The 22,718-nt window shown below is 37.3% G+C and overlaps 1 protein-coding gene across 15 annotated transcripts in view; it reads left to right on the top strand.

The window, feature by feature from the left end:
• Positions 1-2,908, top strand: part of DYNC1I2 (dynein cytoplasmic 1 intermediate chain 2) — a 59,345-nt gene extending 56,437 nt beyond the window's left edge. For 10 of the 15 annotated variants that reach the window (XM_072811187.1, XM_072811175.1, XM_072811186.1 and 7 more), the window contains 2 exons: positions 237-362; positions 1,992-2,908. In XM_072811187.1, the coding sequence (XP_072667288.1) occupies positions 237-362; positions 1,992-2,105 (240 nt within the window). In that variant the 3' untranslated portion in view covers positions 2,106-2,908. The remainder of the gene's footprint in view (positions 1-236; positions 363-1,991) is intronic. The other 5 variants (XM_072811189.1, XM_072811182.1, XM_072811184.1 and 2 more) reach the window with 1 other exon arrangement.
• Positions 2,909-22,718: the final 19,810 nt, after the last annotated feature.

Below are 22,718 nucleotides of genomic sequence, written 5' to 3'. Positions count from 1 at the left end.
GAGAATTTCTTATATAAGAACTTAAGTTATTTTCCCAAACCATTTTCAAGGATTGACTGTAATGTCATTCATAATATATCACTGAACAGGAAGAAAGTTGGAAAAATTCTTTATCTATTTTCATCTTTGTTTTAAAAAACGTAGCCAGATTGGAAGAAGGAAGAGTTACTGTTTTACATGTTTATAGAAATCTTGATGAAACTTTTAACACTGCACTATATTTTAAATGACTTTAGGTGCCAACTGCTAGCATTTCTGTGGAGGGTAATCCTGCTCTTAATCGTGTAAGATGGACCCATTCTGGAAGAGAGATTGCTGTGGGTGATTCTGAAGGACAGATTGTCATATATGACGTGGGAGAGGTATGGGGCTCACTGCCTGCAATTTCGATACATCTGTTTAGCTTTCAGGGCATTGTAGTTATGTTATGGTATATTTGTGGCTAAAACTAGTCTTCAAGGTTCAAGAATTGTATAAACCATATGATTATAAAGATAAAACTTTTTTCCACGACAGAAGCAACTCTTGAGATTAATTTTCTTTCTAAGCTGGATGTTCTGTGTCCCCATGCAATGGATTTTGAGGATAATATCATACATTGGAAGTACCTTATTTCTTGAAGCAGAAATTACTAGAAATTAGAAACTCTTCAGGAAGAGGAAGAAATTTGGAGTTACAGTTGAGTTATAGATTTTGAGTTACAGACTTCAGGGCTTTATAGAATCAAGTTCTTAATTTTCTGCATTTGTAGATTTGTTTGGGCCAGGTAGTAGAAATCAAAAGTCGTTTCTTTTGAGAATTATTTGATGACTGTGTGAAAGGTGAATCTTGACTTGTGAACCTTGTTGCAATATCACTGAATCCAGCAGGATGAGTTGCATCTCTCTCATCTTTAGTACTTGGGGTGGGTATACACAATATCCAGGAGTAATTTCCTTTTTAGCCCTGACTAAAAGAAGCCTTAGTCACTCTTTCTTTTGCTATGCCTTATGATTCCCCATCCCCTCTGGACACCCTGTGGCCTCTAGCAATTGGATCTGAAGGGAGGTAGATTGAATCATTTAGAATAGACAATTGAACTGTCCACATAGATGGAATTGCTCTGTATCTGCACTAATACAGTAGCCACTAAGCACATATGGCTGTCCAACACTTAAAATGTGGTTAGTATAACTAAAGAACTGAATTTTACATTTTATTTCATTTTAAGTAACTTAAGTGTGAATAGTCACACATGTGTCTGGTAGCTAGCATGTTGGCTATCACTATCCAATCTGATCTAATATGGCAGGTTAAGAAGTAGGCACATTCATTTGCTATACTGAGTGGTTTGTGCCCTAATATGGCAGTGTCCAGATTTCTCCAATATGATAATGACAATTATCGAAAAGTCTGCGTCATCAGATGCTTCAGAGAGGCAAAAGCATCATGAGGCTCTTTTCCCCTTTAGTTGTTTATACATCACTAATGTGGTAAGAGATAGTGTACCTTCTCATGAAGGGATTAAGATATTGAAAAAGGTTACTTTGTGCTCCAAACAAAAAAATAAACACTCCTAAGAAACCAGGTGTTTGAAACATGCTTCAAAAACTTTTTCGTATTTGGAATAGAGCAAGAAGTAAAAATTTTTTTTTTTTTTTTTTTTTTTTTTTTTAAGAAGTAAAAATTTTTGAAGAATTCCTCCCCACCAGCAAAATCCATGAGATAGTGCATGGGAATTATATTTGCAGAGCATCATTGTTATTCTCTCTTGTACTGATGGTGATAACAGCAAAAGCAATTCTGAGGCTGTCACAACACACTTCCCAAACATCATCTTTTGTTTTGAAATGTATTGTAAAGCATTGTTATATTCCCTGTAATTATGGAAAGACCATTTATGTCAATTATTACTTTTTAATGGAAAAATTATTTGAAAACAAACTGAAATACTGGGTAAGATGATCTTTTTTTATTTTAGTGTACATAAAACATTGTCTTTCTTTTAACAGCAGATTGCTGTCCCCCGAAATGATGAATGGGCACGGTTCGGCCGAACACTTGCAGAAATTAATGCAAACCGAGCTGATGCAGAGGAGGAAGCAGCTACCCGAATACCTGCTTAGCTCCCAGATAGGGGATATTGTAGCCTTAGTGGATTTGGGGAAGTCTCTAAGTAGAACCTAAGACTATTTGCATGTTTCTGTCTAAATGTTAATTAAAAGGAAATTTCGTGGATTTAACCATGGATTTAATGCAGCAAGTAAATCTTAAAATGTCCCTTTTTATATAACATGCATCTTGTTTTGAATTTGTGTCATTTTTAATACAGATTGCAGCCTTTTCTGAATTCTTATAAACAGGTGTATATTTGGTATTAGTTATTCTTTTTAATTCTTTTCAACTTATAACACTATACAAGTTATTTCTAAAATACAGATTAAGTTCTGCATATTTTTAAATCACAAGTCCCTGTTATACTGATAATGTTCTCACTAACCATAATATGTAAGAACATTATTTCTTAGCCATAGCATGCATACATCTATCCAAGTTCCATTCTAATATCCTTTTTCTTTATAACTCATGTGATAGCTGTCTATAAATAAAAACAAATATGCTTTAACTTTTCAGATTTTCATTTTGATTTAGCCTTGCAATTTTAATTTTCCCATCCCTTTTATAAAATGTCTTTTTTCATTTCTTTCTTAAAGCTCTTGTTATAAGCAGTCACCTCAAATCTCATAAAGTTTTGTGTCTTAAATATGCCATGCATTAAAATGTAATAAATCTTTTGATGCATTATGAATTAATGTTTAACCTGTCAGTGAAAAAAAATTTCTCCTAGGTTAACTTTTGCTTTACTCCCTTATTTACTTTCCATCTGATATGCATTTAGTCTAAAGAATAAACAGAAAGCTGTCTATTATTTTCATTGACTGAGATTATTATGTATGTGAGCTCTCTATGACTAAAACCTCCTTTGAGAGAAATTGATTTCATGGTTGCAGTAGTAGCTATGAGGGAACAGTGTTCAAATGAACTTTGTGAATCACCTCTACATCTTGAGACCTGTTACCACACAACCTTTGTATATAAAAGCAAGTCTGAAAGGTGAGTGACAAATAGCTAAGACTAAATTTTGAAATCAACCTGTTTCAGGATTAGAGGAAAGCATAATGATCAGATCTTTATTTTATCCACTAAAATTGTCCATTTCCTTTATTTTATCCACTTTCAATTGTCTGTCCTAACCTCTTGGCCTTCAAAAGTTAAACTATTGTTTATTCAACAGAAAATAAACTAGGAAAGAAGAATAGACACCAGAATTTGAACATTTTTGTTGTTGTTTTATAATTCTAACCAAGATCCGTTGGAAGATGAATTTCCAAATAATAAAACTTCTAAACTACGAATATCGTCTAATGTAAGTAATAATCGACTAGGAATATTAGACCCAACTCTTGTTCTAGCTCTGGCACTCATGAGAAGTGTGATTTTAGCCAAGTCTTTCCATCTGTTTGTGCCTCGTTCTTTTTATCTAGGAATTAAGTTTGGATTAAATGATTGTTAAATTTCCTTCCAGCTCTAAAATTATTAATTACTTCAGGCAATTCTCCATTTTTATATATTCAGTTTTTGCAAATTAGCACCCCATAATTGCCTATTATATACCAAAGATAAGTTTTTATATTAGTAGGCAAACATCTCAAGTTAGCTCATAGTAGCAATATCTGTGAGTCAGAAGTTCAATCAGCAGGATCACACTGTCTTTGTATAGAAAAATTCATGTAATCACTACATTTTTGCCATCAATTTGTTAAAAGGACTAGAAAAAAGGAAAACATCATGACTAAGGTTGGAAATCAAGAGATGTGGCAAATCAGATGCTCTCAATTGGACTCAAGTTGTGTGTTTGATTGTCAAAGAATAAAGTTAATAAGTACTTAGTACCAGAATTTTTGCTTCTGAGGAATAACTTCTCCCTCCTACCTCAAAATACAGGGTGGACCTTGGCCCATATAACTTAGTCTGCATTTTTAGGAACACATAAATTTAATGTGAGGAACTGCCATTTAAAGTTGACTGAAAAAAAAATAATAATAAAGTTGACTGTATGATAGGAAAAAAGGAAGTACTAAGATTGTCAATATTGATGTAAAATCTTCCAACAGATCAAGCTGACTAGAAAAGTATAGTACTGCTTCTTTACTCTTTTACAAATAAAAATCTTAAAATTTTCAAGAATATCCAGTTTTGGAAATTGTACCTTATTTGTTTCCAGTTATACTTTTTTGCTGAGTGGGAACAAGCCATTGCTTTCTGGCTAATTTCTTATTTTGTTTATAATTTGGTTATTATCTTTTGAATGAGAAATTAAAGATTATTGGTTATCCTTGTTTGTGTTGAGGAAGAACACTCAGTTTTGCAGACAATAATTTCCTTACACTGAGTCTCCGAAATAATTATTTTTGGCATAATTAAAGCAAAAACACCCCACAAAAATTCATTGGTAGAGTCTATCTTCATGCTTATAGATTCAATTGCCTGTAAAATTTAGAAAATCTCTAGGTATAAAATATTGTTGCAGTAATGCTGATATACTGCATCTTGAAGGAATGGATGGGTTAAAATTCAGAGAAGGAACTAAAGGAAAGTAATACTAAGAGTGATCCTAGTGTTTGAATATTGTTGATTCATTCTGTTTTGTACTAGTACTGAATAGACTGTAACCTCTACCTCTTCAACCATATAGAAAGGAAGGGCTTGACTGAATGAAAGAAAATCTAATGTGAAGCATGTGATTTTTCATTTTCCCATTCTAGTAGGCAATGCATTTTTAAATCTTTTCCATAGTCCTGGTATTTCAACATTGGTACTATGATATTTTCTAGGTAGGAAAAGCTCTATAATTATGTATATATTGGAGAGGATGGCTCTCCAGTAATAGCTCCAGCTGCTCGATGGTTGTGAGAACTAACTTGTTTCAAACATGACAGTATCCAAGGTGGTAGTGTCATCAGTGTCATGCTGAATCTTGGGCATAAGTCTAGGGTAAAAAGCCATTAGCTTTGCCCCCATTTGATGATTTAGTGATTATCCATTTACTAAAGATTTCTATTCAGTTTTTTTTCCCCCAAGCTACATAGAAACAAGAAAGGAGTTCTTGCTTTCCTGCTATCATCTTGCTGATTGTCAGGCAACTAAAGATCTTACAGGTTTGGGAAAAAGACCTGGGACTCTTTAACTCCTTAAAAAGTTCTGGGAAATTATTTACTTAAATACCTGGTTTACAGATTCTGATGCCTCTAGTGCTACCAAAGAATTTGAAAGTGGCCCCAAAGACAAGAATAAAAGAACACCCTGTTGAGTATTTATTTTGAACTCAAGGATTACAATTAAGAACATTAACCAATCTCCTTGATCTTACTGCCCCCAAAAGGTAATAATTTGCTTGTACTTATTTTAATATGTTGTATTTTTAAAATCCTTTCACCTATAACAAACACGTTTTAGAAAAACAAGCTACAATCCTAACTCAGAATGCAAACTAGAAGACTGAATAGTTATTACATTGCAGTGCTTTTCTCAATAGGCTGCTGCTCTTGGATCTTTTGTTGGACTTTGGGTGTACAGATTCTCTTTCTGCCTGCCATATTCCCAATTCCCTAACTTCTTAAAGTTCAAATGGATTTTAGGTATTTAAGTTTTCAGTATGTAGTTTCTAACCACTGATAGTTTCAACATAGCCAATCAGCCATCTTTTACAAACTTTTCTAAAATTACAGTATTTTGTGTTGTTAGTTTCATAGCAGGAATCTCAGTTTTGGCTTCTTAATATTCCATTACCAGTTCCCAGTCAGAGGATGGAACAGCTTGCGCTCAGGTAAGCTTTCAGAAAGGTCTGTTTCACTTTGTGAGGTCATTTATTCAGGTCTCTGGTAATGTATTATCATGCCTGTCTTTTAATGTACTTGATTTGGTCAGCTGTGGGGCAGTGATTGTATAGGGTGTAGAACACACCTACATGGTGCTGAACATGCAGAGACCTGCCTCTGGTGACTTCAGAAATCAGATGTACCACCAGTAAGGCTTTGATGGCAAGTAATTTTATCTTTTGTGAATTTTTATACTAGATTTTTAAGAAGTTTTTTTCTGAACAAAGTAATGGAAATGCTTTAGAACAAAATTTCTTATAAAGTGTGGCCGGTACATGAGAAAAAGAACACTGGGCTCAAAAGACCCAAATTCTATTCCTGATACCACCATTACCAGTAACGTCACCTGGGACAAGGGGCAGTATTCTTATGTGTTAAGTGAGGAAAATGGGGCAGCCCCGGTGGCGCAGCGGTTTAGCGCCGTCTGCAGCCCAGGGTGTGATCCTGGAGACCTGGGATCGAGTCCCACGTCGGGCTCCTTGCATGGAGCCTGCTTCTCCCTCTGCCTGTGTCTCTGCCTCTCTCTCTCTGTGTGTCTCTCATGAATAAATAAATGAAATCTTAAAAAAAAAAAAAGTGAGGAAAATGTTTGCTTTCTGTGAAGATTGTAGAGATGTATGTGAAAATTTGTAGAATATAAAGTACCACACAAATAAGGGATTGTATTTATTTTTTTTAAGAATACAAAAATGGCGGCCCAGGTGGCTCAGCGGTTTAGCGCCGCCTTCAGCCCAGGACCTGATCCTGGAATCCCAGGATCGAGTCCCATATCGGGCTCCCTGCGTGGAGCCTGCTTCTCCCTCTGCCTGGGTCTCTGCGCCTCTTTCTCTCTGTGTCTCTCATTAATAAATAAAATCTTTAAAAAAAAATGGAGAGAGACCATTTTGTGGAGCCATCTGTGCAATGTAGTAAGAGCACATCTAAGGATTTAAGTGGCTTGGTGTTCAAGAAAATCTTTTTTTAATTCTGAGACATCACAATGTTTAGGAGTAGCAGTGAACTGAGGGATATAAAATAAAATTACCAATTAAAATAGGAAAAAAATGACCCACTCTGAATTTCCAGCCTATACTCAGCTGTTGCTCTTATGTTACTTACATGTAACATGGGTTGTGATATCTGGACACTTAGAAAAGTGGACGTGGAACCCCTTTTTCAAATCAATGGGAAAACAAACTTGGTTCATGACTACCCGGCTACATGTTAGCAGAAGTGGAATCCATTTCCACAAAAATCTAGGGAACAGCAGTGAAAAGATGCTCAACAGAAAGCACCCCTCTACTCTCTGCTATTATGAATTTGGCTCTTTTAGGTTCTACGTGGAATATCATGCAGTCTGTCTGACGTACCTCACTTAATATCAACGCCCATAAGTATCTCTCCATGTCGGCAGAAATGGCAGGATTTCCTCCCTTCTTGTGGCCGAATAATTGCCGTGTGGGTCCCATGACTGCTGTAGCCATTCATCTGCTGATGGACACAGGTTGATTCTGTGTCTCGGCTGTTGTGAACAAGGCTGCAATAAATCTCTTCGAAATCCTTTGTTCATTTCCTTTGGATATATATCCAGAAGAGGAATTGCTGGATCACATGGCAGTTCTATTTTTAATTTTCTGAGGGACCTCCATAATTTTTTTCCATAGTGGGTGCACCCATTTACATTCCTATCAACAGTGTACAAAGGTTTCTTTATCTTCACATCCTCACCAACATTTGTTATCTCTTCTTGATGATGGCCATTCTGATAGATATGAAGTGGTATCACATTGTGGTTTCGATTTGCATTTCCCTATGATTAGTGATGTTGAGCACTTTTTCATGTACTTGTTGGTCATTTATATGTCTTCTTTGGAAAAATAATCTATTTAGTTCCTATACCCATTTTAATGACATTTTTTGGGTTTATATTGGTATTGTATGAGTTATGTATTTTGGTTATTAACCTCTTTTTGGATAAATGATTTGCAGATGTTTCTCATCCCATAGGTTGCCTTTTCATTTTTTTTAAATTTTTGTTTGCTGTGCAGAAGCCTTTTATTTTTTTAAGATTTATTTATTCTTGAGAGACACAGAGAGAGAGAGAGAGAGAGAGAGAGAGGCTCCACTGCTGAGCCACCCAGGTGTCCCTTGTAGTTTTCATTGTACAGGTCTTTCACTTTGGTTAAATTTATTCCTGAGTGTTTTACTGCAAATAAGATAGCGTATTTCCTTAGGTGTTTCACTGTTAGTGTATAGAAATGCAAGCTGATTCTGTATGCTAATTTTTATCCTGTAACTTTGAGCTTTTTGTCCTTCAAGCTGAAGTAATTCTATAATAGGCAGCATATAGTTTTTTTTTTTTAATCCTTGCAGCTACTCTGCCTTTTTCAGGAATTCAGCCCATCTATATTCAAAATTTTTGATAGGTAAGGATTTACTAATCTTACTGTTTCCAGTTTGTATTTCCTACCCCCCACCCCCACCCCCGTTTCTGCCTACCTTTGTATTGGTGACATTTCGTGGTGGTATGTTCTTTCCCCTTTCTGAATCTTTTGTGAGTCCTGCAAGATTCCAGGTTTTTGTTTTGTGGTTATCATGAGGCTTATATAAAATAAAATGTCTCATAGGTAAAACAGTCCATTTTAAGCTGATAGCAACTGAACTTCAATTGCCTAAAAAGCATCCTTTTGCTTTTCCCTTTTATATTTTTGAAATCATTACTCTTTATATTATTTATTCATTAACAAATTATAGTAGCTATAATTTTTAATACTCTTCCTCTTTAACCTTTGTACTATATTTAAGTGATTAACAAGCATCCGCTTACAGAATTGTTTTCTGACTATATATACATATACTGCATAAACGACACCTTTACCAGTGTTCTTTCCTGTGTTTTTATGTTGCTGATGAGTGTCTTTTCAGCTTGAAGAACTCCTTTCAGTATTTATTGCAAGGCTGGGCTAGTGGTGATGAATTCCCTCAGTTTTTGTGTATGAAAAATTTCTCCTTTATATCTGAGGTATAACTTGGCCAGATGGTATTCCTGGCTGGCAGTATTTTTCTTTTCTTTTAAAGATTTTATTTATTCATGAGACGGAGAGAGAGAGAGACATAGGCAGAGGGAGAAGCAGGCCCCATGCAGGGAGCCCTACTCGATCCTGGGTCTCCAGGATCAGGCCCTGGGCTGAAGGCGGCGCTAAACCGCTGAGCCACTGAGCCACCGGCTGCCCGACCATTACTACTTTAAATAAATTTTTGGCCCCCTTCTTCCTCTTGTCTCCTTCTGGAACCTCTATTCTTCTAATATTTGTTCTTTTTTTTTTCTTTTTTTTTAAATTTATTTATTCATGAGAGACACAGAAAGAGGCAGAGACACAGGTAGAGGGAGAAGCAGGCTCATTGCAGGGAGCCTGATGTGGGACTCGATCCTGGGTCTGCCAGGATCACAGCCCGGGCTGATGGCAGTGCTAAACCACTGAGCCACCGGGGCTGCCCCTAGTATTTGTTCTTTTGATTGAACCCTATTGATCACACAGGCTTTCTTCTTTTTTTTTTTTTAAGATTTTTTTTTTTATTTGAGAGAGCAAGCAGAGAGCACAAGCAGGGAAGTGAAGAGAGGGAGAAGCAGACTCCTCAAGGGGCAGGGAGTCCAATGCAGAGCTCCATCCCAGGACCCCAAGATCATGACCTGAGCCAAAGGCAGATGCTTAACTGACTGAGCCACCCACACGCCCCTTTTCATTCTTTTTTATTGACTTTTTTCTGGTGTGTATTTCAAAGTTCCTGTCCTCTAAATCACTTAGTCTGTCTTCCACTTGCTTTTACTCTGCTGCAGATGCTCTCTGTTGCATTTTTTTCATTTCATTCATGGACTATTACAGCTTTAGAATTTTTATTTTATTTTTTTGTGATTTCTATCCCTTGGATAAGTAACTCATTTTGCTCATTTTTTCCCCCTTGATTACATTGGCTTCTGAGTTTTCTTACAGTTCATGGTTCTTCAAAAAAGCTATTTTGAATTACCAGGTAGATTGCAAAATTCCATACTTTTGAGAAGATGGTTATTGGAAAATTAATTTTAATGATGATGTTTCCTTGATTTTTTAAAATTTTTTTTAAAGATTTATTTATGATAGAGAGAGGCAGAGACACAGGAGGAGGGAGAAGCAGGCTCCATGCTGGGAGCCTGACGTGGGACTCGATCCCGGGACTCCAGGATCGCGACCCAGGCCAAAAGCAGGCGCCAAACCACTGAGCCACCCAGGGATCCCCTCCTTGATTTTTCATGTTCCTAGTTTGGCTTGCTCCTTTTACATTTGAAGGATATATGGGCTATGCTGTTCATTGGTGCTGTGATGTTTGGGGTTTTCTTTCTTTTGTGTAGCTATACCTAGGTACATACTCTTCTTCTCCTTTTAATGGCAGAATTCTTAAGCTTTTGTGTTTCCCTGGTCTTTAACCACTTGCCATGCCCACTGGAATCCTCTCAGTTTCCAGAAGGTGGTGCTATAGCTCAAGTTTGTGGTTTCCCCCTAGTCCACCTCTCCTGGTCTTTCTGATGGTGTTTACTCGACTTACTGTTGTAGCTGCACTCCAGCATGCACAGGGAACTGGCTGTAGGATTGGGGGAGATGTTGGTTTAGCCCTCGGGGTATTGGGGGTGCCTGTGGATCTGACCCAGTGGGGTGAACCTTGGGTGAATCACTCCCAGGGGGTCTGTAGGCAGACTTCCTGAGCACTATCAGCAGGAACTGCATTACTTGAATGTCCTTTGATGTTCTTACCTGGCTCTCTCCCGACCACCCTCGCTCGCTCGTCATAAAGGCCCCTCACCACTGGGGTAGCCAGGGACTTGCTGCTTTCCTTTCCCCCATGGAAGGAGTTGCCACTGCTGGCAAGTTCAGCCTAGGCAGTGTTGCTTTGCGAAAGTTCTTCTTATGGTCCACACTGAACTAAACCTGGTTTTTTTGCTCCCATGGTGCGCTGGAACCACCTCTTGTGAAGTCTGGGTTTTTGCAAATTCATTCTCATCCATGCATATCCACCTAGGACAGCACTCTCCAGGTTTGTCCCTGACTGTACCAAGAGGGTTTGAGGCAGTTTTGCTAGTTCTGCAGCCTGTAACAAGGTGTCTGCCTATTACTGGATGTGCAGGTGGGCAAGACTCCTCCCAGGTCCCCTGGCAGATGGTGCTCATTCCCGCAACTCACACAACAGTGCTTTTGTTCATGGATGGATGTCTAATTCATTTTTTAAAAAGGAGGGCAAAAAGAACATTTTTACATCACTATGATCCTGACCAACTGAGGAGTTTTAAAGATAGTTCTATTGTCCCTAATCTTTCAGTGCAAATAAAATCGATTATCACTAAAACTATTTCATGATCCCTAAGAGTATTTGCTGCTGGGAACTGCTTCTTAGTATCGATAGGTGCATCACAAAATTGTCCATGTTAGAAAGCAGAGAGCTGATATTCTAATAGTTCCTTGTAAACGATGCTGTTTTTTTTTTATTTTTATTTTTTTAAGATTTTATTTATTTACTCATGAGAGAGACATGCAGAGAGAGAAGCAGGCTCCACACAGGGAGCCTGACGCGGGACTCGATCCCAGGTCTCCAGGATCAGACCCTGGGCCGAAAGCGCTAAACCACTGAGCCACCCAGGGTTCCCCAACAATGCTTTCTGTGAATGATAATAGTACAACATATAACCAGAGGGCCATCCCAGGAGCCACTATAACAGGAGTATTCTTATTTAGTATCAGTATTTTAAGAAAGGCTACAAAAGCGTTTTTGTTCTGTTTTCTTAAAGTGGTGGTAGTAAGACTGGATCAAAAATGACAGGACAGAAGCACCTACTCTCCCTCTCAACCCGAAATCCTATATAAAGTGCTAAAGCAGAAGAAAAATAAAATCTGCTACAGCACCAAGAAATAAGGGCTAGCAAAAGAGTAGAGATTTTGGAAAATGGCAGGAACATCAAAAGCAGATGAGATCAAAGCTATAGGCAAATAAAACAAATTATAACACAAAGCAGATAAAGACTATAAACAGACAAATGAAAACGCAGAATCAACAGATGGAGAGAACAGGAGGGTACCCATGGGTGCTGGGCAGGGTGATCCATTAGGGAACTGATGCAAAAAAGCTAATCCCCATCCATGGGCCAAGTGGGCAGAAGGGATGTCTATACCCAGGCTGTAATGTAACAGTAGGTGAAGCCATTGGAGCCAGAGAAGCAGGGCTATGCCCCCCCCCCCCCCCCCGGTACCTGTACCCTCAAAAGGAGAAGAGAAACCTATACTGAGAATCAAATTACTGGCATAGATTCACCTGGCAGTGCAGCACAGCCCACCCCTCCCATCATGGGCTCTGATAACATCCATGGGGCACCTGGGTGGCTCCTTCGGTTAAGCATCTCACTCTTGGTTTTGGCTTGGGGTCAAGATCTCAGGGTCCTGAGATGGAGCCCTGTGTTGGGCGCCATGCTCAGTGCAGAGTCTGCTTGTTCTTCTCCCTCTGCTCCTTCCCCTTGTGTGTTCTCTCTAAAAATAAATAAAATCTTCATTAAAAAAAAATCCATAAGAAACTCTCAAACACAAAAGTGAGCAACTAAATAAATTGCAACTATGAATCACCAAAATATTTCAAAAAAGTCAATATGAAAGACCCAAGCAAAATTTTTTTTTAAAAGTCCGCAGAATAAAGAACTCTAATTAATATCCCAAAGACATGGAAGAGGATATCAGAACCATTAAATTTGAAAAACAACAAAAACCAAGCCAAATAGTCGAGGGATACAGCTAAACAACAAAGCTGTCAGCAGGATGATCACAAGGTGTCTTCCATTACTTGACCTAGAAGTATAGATGGAGAAAATGTGAAGGGAGGCTAAAAGATACTGGGGCAGGTCCGAGAATGACAACTTCTATCTACACAGAAAGGAGATAAATGAGAAAATGTAGAGAGAGAAATAGAATGGAAGAGATTCCTTTGGTCTGAAAAGTCTTAGGATTAAAAGGGTTCATCCCCATTCAATGTAGAACCAGATGGTTTTATTTTTTTAAATTTTTTAATTTATTTATGAGAGTCACACACAGAGAGAGAGAGAGGCAGAGACATAGGCAGAGGGAGAAGCAGGCTCCATGCACCGGGAGCCCGACGTGGGATTCGATCCCGGGTCTCCAGGATCGTGCCCTGGGCCAAAGGCAGGTGCCAAACCGCTGCGCCACCCAGGGATTCCAACCAGATGGTTTTAAAAGGAAAATTTCAAAATACCAACGCTACAGAACAAATCCTAAAAACTGCCAGAGGCCAAAGAAAACCAGTTATATTCAAGTTAACACTACTGGCATCAGTCTCCTCTTCTTTGACAAGAATATATGAAGACAAAAAAACAATTACTTTGAACTAAGAATTCTAGACTTTCAGTCCTGCATGTAGGAAGTTTAGAAGTTAAAAAAAAGTTTAGAAGTTGCTACTCTGTCCTAATAGCAAATAAAAAGCTGAACAAACAGCTCTTCCTGGATGCATAACAGTGCAAACCACTGTTCCCCAAATTGGAGAGACGGGCAAATCTAGGAAACCACAACATACTGGAGCAGTTACTTCCCTGGGAACCAGTGCCAGGGTGGGAAAACCTGAACAGTAATTGACCAACTGCGAGAGGTTCAGTGTGGACAACTCCGTTAAAAACTCCAGGGGATCCAGTCATGGGGGGTAGAGTGGGAGAGGGAATGAACACCTTTTGTGAGTTTTACCACCAGAGGCCCTACCAGTTTCTCACAGTGATTATCTGAGAGTAATCCCCTTGTGGGTCCAGCAGGACAAGGGGAAAAAGGAACTATTTTTGAAGTATGCCCGAGCATTCTGTTTTACTTAATAGGGTCTGCCCTCAGGGGAAAGTATTTAACCAGAGCCTAACTGACTTGAGGGAAGGAAAACACCCAACTCCAGCACACTCTAGCCATCATCTCCCACCTATGAGGGGGAGACAGGGCAGAACTGAGAAGCACGTATATAATTCACAGTCCAGAGGCACAGGATTATAAAATCAGAGAAATATAAAATGCTGCTCCCCTCACAACTCAGTACATTACTTAAAGGCCTTTTATACAGCAATTTTTTCCACCTAGTTGGAAAAAAAAAAAAGTATGACTGATATAAAAAGAAAATGGAACCATAGAAAATGCCCCATTAAAGCCACAAAAGGCAGAATAGAAGAAAAAAGGGCAACAAATAGTAACAAATAGGTATTAATGTAAGTATATCAAGAATCACTTTGAGTGTCAGTGATCCAAATGCACCAATTAAGACAGACTGTGGGGGAGTCGGTTGAGCATCTGACTGTTACAGCTCAGGTCATGATCTCATGGGTCATGGGATCAAGCCCCACAGCAGGCTCCACACAGCAGGGAGTCTGCTTGAGAGTCTCTGCCCTTTTCCCAACTCACACCGTCTCTTACCTCTCTCAAATAAGTTTTTTTTTTAATTTTATTTATTTATTCATGAGAGACACACAGAGAGAGGCAGAGACACAAAAGGAGAAGCAGGCTCCATGCAGGGAGCCCGATGTGGGACTCGATCCCGGGTCGCCAAGATCAGGCCCTGGGCTGAAGGCGGCACTAAACCACTGAGCGACCAGGGCTGCCCTCAAATAAGTTTTAAAAAATAAAAATAAAAATTTCTCACACAGCTGATCAAAAAATAAGACCCAAATATGAGTTGAGTCTTAATATATAAAGACACAGATTAAAAGTAAATGAGTGGAGAAAAATACTCCATGCCAACAACACTAATCAAGAGGAAGCAGGAGTAGCTATATTAATTTCAGACAGAGCCGACTATGAAGACAAGTTATTGGGGATTAAGAAGGATTTTACATAATGATAAAGGGGTCAACTCTCCAAAAAGAAATAAAGACTAATAAAACTGCAAAATACATAAAACAACTATCCTAGTTGGAGACTTCAACATCCCTCTCGGGGACAGATCCAACAGGGAGAAAAATCAGTAAAGCTATTCAACAGCACCATCAACCAACTGGATATAATCAATGATCTGTAGACTACTAGAAACAACAGAATACACATTCTTCTCAGGCTCACATGGAACATTCACCAAGATAGACCACATTCTGGGTCCTAAAACACACTGAGGGCATACAATATCTGCCCTCAGACCATAATGTAATTAAATTAGAAATCAGTAACAAAAACTGGAAATCCCTACGTATGTGGAGATTAAACAACATCCTTCAAATACGTGGGTCAAAAGAAATCTCAAAAAAATTTTAAATGTTTTGAATTAAATGAAGACATCAAAATTCATGGGATGCAACAAAACCAGTGCTTGGAAGGAAATTTAGCATTGAATACATATATTAGAAAGGAAAAAAGATCTAAAATTTATCATCTAAGTTTCCACCTTAGGAAACTAGAAAATGAGCATATTAAATCCAAAGTAATTATTAGAAAAGAAATAAAAATCAGAAATCAGTGAATTGAAAACAGGTAATCAATAGAGAAAAATCAATGAAACCAAAAAGCTGGTTCTTTAAAAAGATCAATAATATTGATAAGCCTCTAGCCAGGCTATAAAAAGAGGAATTATTAATAATAACAAATGAAAGTGGAAACATCAGATCCCAAGGACATTAAAAAGATAATAAAGGAATACCATGAACAACTTTATGCCCACATATCTGATAACCTAGATGAAATGGACTAATTCCTTGAAAGACACAATTTTCTAAAACATAAGAAATAATCTGAATAGGTTCATATCAAAGAAATTGAATCAATAATAACTCTGAAACAAAAGCACCAGACCCAGAAGGGTTCACTGGTGAATCCTACCAAATATTCAAGAAATTCTATTCTCTGCAATCTCAGAAGGCAAAAGAAGAAGGAGTATTTCCTCACTCATTCTACGAGGCCAGCATTACCCTAATACCAAAGCCAAAGACATTACAAGAAAACAGAAGCATAGACTACTCTCATAAATATAAATGCAGAAATCCTCAATAAGATATTGGGAAATTGATTCCAACAATGTACAAAAAGAATTACATTGCACAACCAATTGGGATTTTTTCCCAGGCATGCAAGACTGATCAACATTTGAAAATCATCACAACCGGGCAGCCCAGGTGGCTCAGTGGTTTAGCGCCGCCTTCAGCCCAGGGTATGATCCTGGAGACCCAGGATCGAATCCCATGTCAGGCTCCATGCAGGGAGTCTGCTCCCTCTGCCTGTGTCTCTGCCTCTCTGCCTCTCTCTCTCTCTCTCTCTCTCTCTCTCTCTCGTTCTCTCTTAATAATAAATAAATACATAAAATCTTTAAAAAAATCATCACAACCATCACAACAGGCTAAACAAACAAAAAAATTGCATGATCATATCAATAGATGCAGAAAAAAACATTTAACAAAATTTTGAACACTCATTCTTGGTTAAAAAAAAAAAAACTTTGTAAACTAGGAATAGAAAAGAACTTCTTCAAACCTGATAAAAAAAGATCTACAAAAAAACCTACAGCTTAACATTATACTTAATGGTAAGAAACATGAAGCTTTCTCACTAAGATAGAAGAGGAAGAACTTTCCCATTAAGAAATGGACGGCAAGGATGCCCCCTCTCACTACTTTTCAACATTGTACTGGAAGTACCAGCCAATGCACTATAGACTAGGAAAGGAAATAAAAGATACACAAATTGAGAAGGAAGCAATAAAACTGCTGGTTTGAAAATGAGCATGAGGGACGCCTGGGTGGCTCAGCAGTTGAGCATCTGCTTTTGGCTCAGGGCATGATTCCAGAGTCCCAAGATCGAGTCCCGCATCAGGCTCCCTGCATGGAGTCTGCTTCTCCCTCTGCCTGTGTCTCTGCCTCTCTCTGTGTGTGTGTCTCTCATGAATAAATAAGTGAAATCTTTAATAAAAAAAAAATGATTGCTTATGTAGAAAACTCCTGGACCTAATAAGTGATTATAGCAAAGTTAAAGAACATAGGGTTGATGTACAAAAGTCAATTCCCTTACCATATTCCAGCAATGAACATGCAGAATTTGAAGTTAAAAACCAATACCATTTACATTAGTACCCCCAAAATGAAATATTTACATATAACAAAATCTGTAAAAAATTCTACTTGAGGAAAACTATGAAACTGATTAACAAAATGAAAGAACAAAATAAATATTCCATGTTCATTAACGGGAAGACTCCATATTGACAAAATCGTTTTTCCCCCACTTTGACCAATTGATTTCAGTGAAATCCCAACTGAAATCACAGTTAAGTCATTTTGTAGATATCAAACAGATCTAAAGTTTATATGGAGAGGCAAAAAGACAAACAGCCAACACAATATTGAAGAACAAAGAAGACTAACATCACCTGACTTTAAGACTTAGTATATAGCCACAGGAGTCAAGACAGTAGTAGCATTGTAAAACAACAACAGCAAAAAACTGTAGACAAACATCAATGGAACAGAAGAGAGGCCAGAATTAGACCTACATGAATACAGTCAACCAATCTTTGACAAAAGAGGAAAGGCAATACAACAGAGCGAAGATAGTCTTTTCAACAAATAGTGTGGAAACTAAACAGTCACACATAAAAATAAAAAATAATCTAGACCCAGACCTTCCACCCTTCACAAAAATTAAAATAGATCAGAGATCTAAATATAAAACATGCAACTATAATACTACAAGATAACACAGGAGAAAACCTAGATGACCTTGGACATGGTGGTGACTTTTTAGATACAACACCAAAGGACAATCCACAAACCAAATAATTGATAAGCTGGAGTTCCCTAAAATTAAATACTCTGTGAAGGACAATGTCAAGAAAATGAGGAGACAAGCCACAGACTAGAGAAAAATATTTGTGAAAGCCATATGTGACAAAAGGTTGTTATCCAAAATATACAAAGAACTCTTAAAATAAGTAAACAATGCAATTAAAAAGTGGGCCAAAGACCTTAACACCTCACCGAAGAAAATATACAGATGACAAACATAGGAAAAGATGTTCCAGATCATATATCATCAGGGAAATGTAATTTTTTAAATTTACTCATGAGAGTCACAGAGAGGCAGAGACATAGAGAAGCAGGCTCCACACAGGGAGCCTGATGCAGGACTCGATCTTGGGACTCTGGGATCATGCCTTGAGCCAGACGCAGACGCTCAACCGCTGAGCCACCCAGGCACCCTAGGGAAATGCAAATTAAAACAAAAATGAGATATCACTACTATCAGAATGACCAAAATCTGGAACACTAACACCAGATGAAGTGTTGATGAGGATGTAGGGCAGTAAGAATTCTCATTCAAGGGATCCCTGGGTGGCGCAGTGGTTTGGCACCTGCCTTTGGCCCAGGGCCTGATCCTGGAGACCCGGGATCGAATCCCACGTCGGGCTCCCGGGGCATGGAGCCTGCTTCTCCCTCTGCCTATGTCTCTGCCTCTCTCTCTCTCTGTGTGTGACTATCATAAATAAATAAAAAAATTAAAAAAAAAAGAATTCTCATTCAATTGCTGGTGGGAATGCAAAATGGTACAGCCACTGGGAAGATAGTTTGGTGGTTTCCTACAACTAAACATACTCTTACCATATATCATCCAGCAGTCATGCTTCCTGGTATTTACTCAAAGGAGCTGAAGACTTACGTCCTGCACCTGGATGTTTACAGCAGCTTTGTTATTCATAATTGCCAAGACAGCGGCAGCTAAGATATCCTTCAGTAGGGGAATGGATAAACACTTGGTACATCCAATGGAATATTTTGCACTAAAAAGAAATGAGTACTCAAGCTGTGACAAGACATGGAGGAATTTTTTTTTTTTTTAAGATTTATTTATTTGAGAGAGAGAGAACACAAGCAGGGAAGAGGGGCAGAAGAAGGAGAAGGAGCAGCAGACCCCTTGCTGAGCTGGGACAACCCTCTCCTCTCCCCCGATACAGGTCTCCATCCCATAATCCTGGGATCATGACCTGAGCAGAAGGCAGAGGCTTAACCGACTGAGCCACTCATGCACCCAACATGGAGGAATGTTAATTACCTATTACTAAGTGAATGAAGCCAATCTAAAAAAGGCTATATCCTTTATGATTCCAAATACATGATATCTGGAAAAAGGCAAAAGTATGGAAATTAAAAACATCAGTGATTGCCAGGTATTGAGAAGATGAGGGGAGCCAATGGAGGAACAAACAGAACACAGAGGATCTTTAAGGCAGTGAAAATACTCTGTATGATACTATAATGATGGATGTTAGTATACATTTATTCAAACTCAGAATATACACCACCAAGAGTGAACCCTAATGTAAACTGTGTACTTTGCATGATTCTAATGTGTCAATATAGGTTCCCTGAGTGTAACAAATATACCAATCTAATGGAGGATGTTGATAATGAGGGAAGCTATGGATGTGTGGAGATACAGAAGGTATATATGGAAGATCTCTATAATACCACTTAATTTTGCTGTGAATCTAAAACTGCTTTAGAAAAGATATTTTTCAAAGTAGTAAAAATAAAGGAATTAAAATGTACACTACAGCTATAAATACAAATATCTATTTAATCTAATAAATATACTTTACACATGAAAGCAATAAGACAGGAAGATACAAGACATATAGAAAACAAAATTCAATTATCAAAACTAATAAGTGAATTCACTAAGGTCATAGGATACAAGATCAATATAGAAAAATCAGTTCTGTTTCTATATAGTAATAATGAGCAATATGAAAATATAAGAAAACAATTGCATTCATAAAAACATCATAAACAAAATACTTAAGAATAAATTAAAAGAAATACCAGACTTGTGCATTGAAAAAAGACAACATAGTTGAAATTTTTAAGTATCTAAATAAGTACAGAGAGATTCCAAGTTCATGGATTGGAAGAATAAAGATTGTTCAGATGACAATTCACCCCAAATGGACTTACAGATCCAACAAAATCTGTATCAAAATGCCCACTGACTTTTTTGAAGAAACTCTCAAGCTAATCTAAAATTTGTATGGAAGCGCAAAAGATCCAGCCAATTTTTGAAAAAGAACAAAGCTGGAGAATCTATACTTTGTATTTCGAAACTGAATATGAAGATACAGCAATCAAGAAAGTGTGGTACTGGCGTTAAGTACCGTCATATAGATGAATGTAACCGAATGCAGAGTCCTAAAATAAACACGTATGGGCAATTCATTTATGATGGAAGTACCAAAACAATTCATTAGGGAAAAGATAACTGGACAGCTGCATGCACAAAGATGAACTTAGACCCTTCACACCACACACAAAAATTAACTTCAAATAGTTCACAGATCTAAAAGGGCTAAAACAGAAAATTTTTCAAAGAAAACAATAGAAAATCTTGATGACCTTGGTTTAGGCAGCGGTCTCAGATGACACCAAAGCATGATCCATAAAATTTGAAAATTGATAAACCAGACTTACACTTTAAAACTTGCATTTCAGGGCACCTGGCTGGCTCAGTTGGTTAAGCATCCAACTCTTGATTTCGGCTCAGGTCATGATCTCAGGATTGTGAGAACAAGCCCCATGTTGGGCTCATGTGCTGGGCATCTCCCTCTCCCTGCCCCCCCCCAACAAAAACAAAAACAAAAACAAACTTTTTGCATTTCAAAGACATTAAGAAAATAAACTGGGAGAAATTAATTGCAAATCTGATATAGGACTCATTTCTAGAATATATAAAGACACTTACAACTCAATAATAATAAAAGGATAAATCCCAATTCAAAAATAGCTAAAGCCTTAAACACAAATGTCTATAAGCACATGAAAAAGATGCCCAACATCATTAGTCAATGTGGTAGTAGATGTTAAAAATCACAGTGGGTATCACTTCATACCTATTGAATAACTATAATAAAAGACCATAAAATGTTGGTGAGAAGGTGGAAAAACTGTAACATTCATACATTACTGGTAGGAATATAAAATGATATATTTTACATTTGGGGAAGTGATGGAAATGTACTAAAATTGGATTGCGGTGATGATTACATAGCTTTGTAAGAATATCTCAGCAGTAAAGCTCTTAAAAGAAAAATTAACCACTGTATCACTAGACTTCCAGTTTATAGCACTGGGATGAGTTAGACAATACCACAAGGAAACAATCAGATAAATAATACAAGATACTCTGTAAGACAAATGACTTACAATGTTAAGGACCAACAAAAAGATGAAAAACCATGGGACTATTCCAGAATTAAGAACTAAAGATGCACAGCCAAGCATAATGCATCAATATTGATTAGACTACACTTCAGAAAAACAAAGACATTTCCGGAGTAGTTGGGAAGGTTTGAATTTTTATAATATCAGATAATATGAAGTTATTGTAGATTTTTTTTTTAATGTGTGATAATGGTGTTTGGTTGCAGAATGTCCTCAGTATTAGGAGATGTTTGCTTTAAAAAAAAAAAAAGATGTTGCTAAAATATTTAAGAATGATGTACCATGTCATCTGCAACATACTTGCAAATGGTTCAGCAAAAATAACTGTATTTGCAAAGATAAAGAATGCATGGAAAAATGTAAATAAGTGAATCTAGTTGAAACATATTCAGAGTTTCATACTACCTCTTCAAACTTTTCAGATTTGTAATCTTTGAAAATAAAAAGTGGGGAGGAAACTCAATTACATTTCTATATACCAGGAATGACTTTTTAAAAAGATATAATACTATCTAAATTATGACATACCTAGAAATGAATATATATACACACAATATACAAGACCTCTTTGGTGATAATAAAATTTTATTATGACATTAAAAAGACTTAAAGAAGAGAATATATCATGTTCATGGACTAGAAGGCCCAGTATAATGATGTAAATTCTCCCCATATGGCCTATAGAGTCATTGCAACTCCAATTAAAATCTCATTGTGTTTGGTTTGCTTAGTCTTTAGGAGGAAATTCACAAGCTGTTTCTAAAACGGATATGAAAGAGCAAAGAACCAAGAAAAGCCACAAGCTCTTGAAGAATAACAAGGTGAAAGGACCTGGAGTACTATATATCAAAACTTCTTTTCAAGATAGAGTAATGAAGAGAGTGTATATTGGCACAGGGGAAGACCAATAAAACAAAATAAATAGTCCAGAAAGAGATGTCTGTACATATCAACACTCAATATATAGCTGGAGAAGGCACTTCAAAGCAGTAGGGAATAGAAGGTCTTTTCAATAAACAGTGCTGCAACAGACTAACCATATAAAGACACAAAAAAATTACCTCATACCACATGCTGAAATCATTTCCAAGTAGGATGAAACCTCAATGTGAGACACAAAACTATAACGCATTTATGAAGGAAATATCAACCATATTCATGAGCTAGAGAGAGAATAATTTTTAAGTGAAATATAAAACATTTTAACCATAAGGTAGAAATATATGTGAACATATTAAAATGTTAATATATCAAAAACACTGTGAAAGGACAAGCCACAAATTGGGGAAAGATCTTGCAAATACAACTAAGAGAGTAGTATCCAAGATATATATAAGAATCCTCTGCAAATTACTGGGGAAAAAATGGACACAAAACTTTAACACATACTGCACTCACCAAAGATGACATCTAACTAGCCGGTAAACATGTTGGCGTTCTCATATGCTGTCAGCAGGAAAAGTAAATAAGTCTTTTTGAAGAACAATGGGGCAGTATATATGAACATATGAAAGGTGTTCAGCCTCATTTGACATAAGGAAAATGCTAAGTAAGACCACAATGAGATAACACTATACACC

This window comes from Canis lupus, chromosome 34 (genome assembly GCF_048164855.1).
Source record: "Canis lupus baileyi chromosome 34, mCanLup2.hap1, whole genome shotgun sequence".
NCBI lineage: Eukaryota > Metazoa > Chordata > Mammalia > Carnivora > Canidae > Canis > Canis lupus.
Note: the sequence above shows the minus strand (reverse complement) of the source record. Positions and strands in the feature narration are given on the sequence as shown.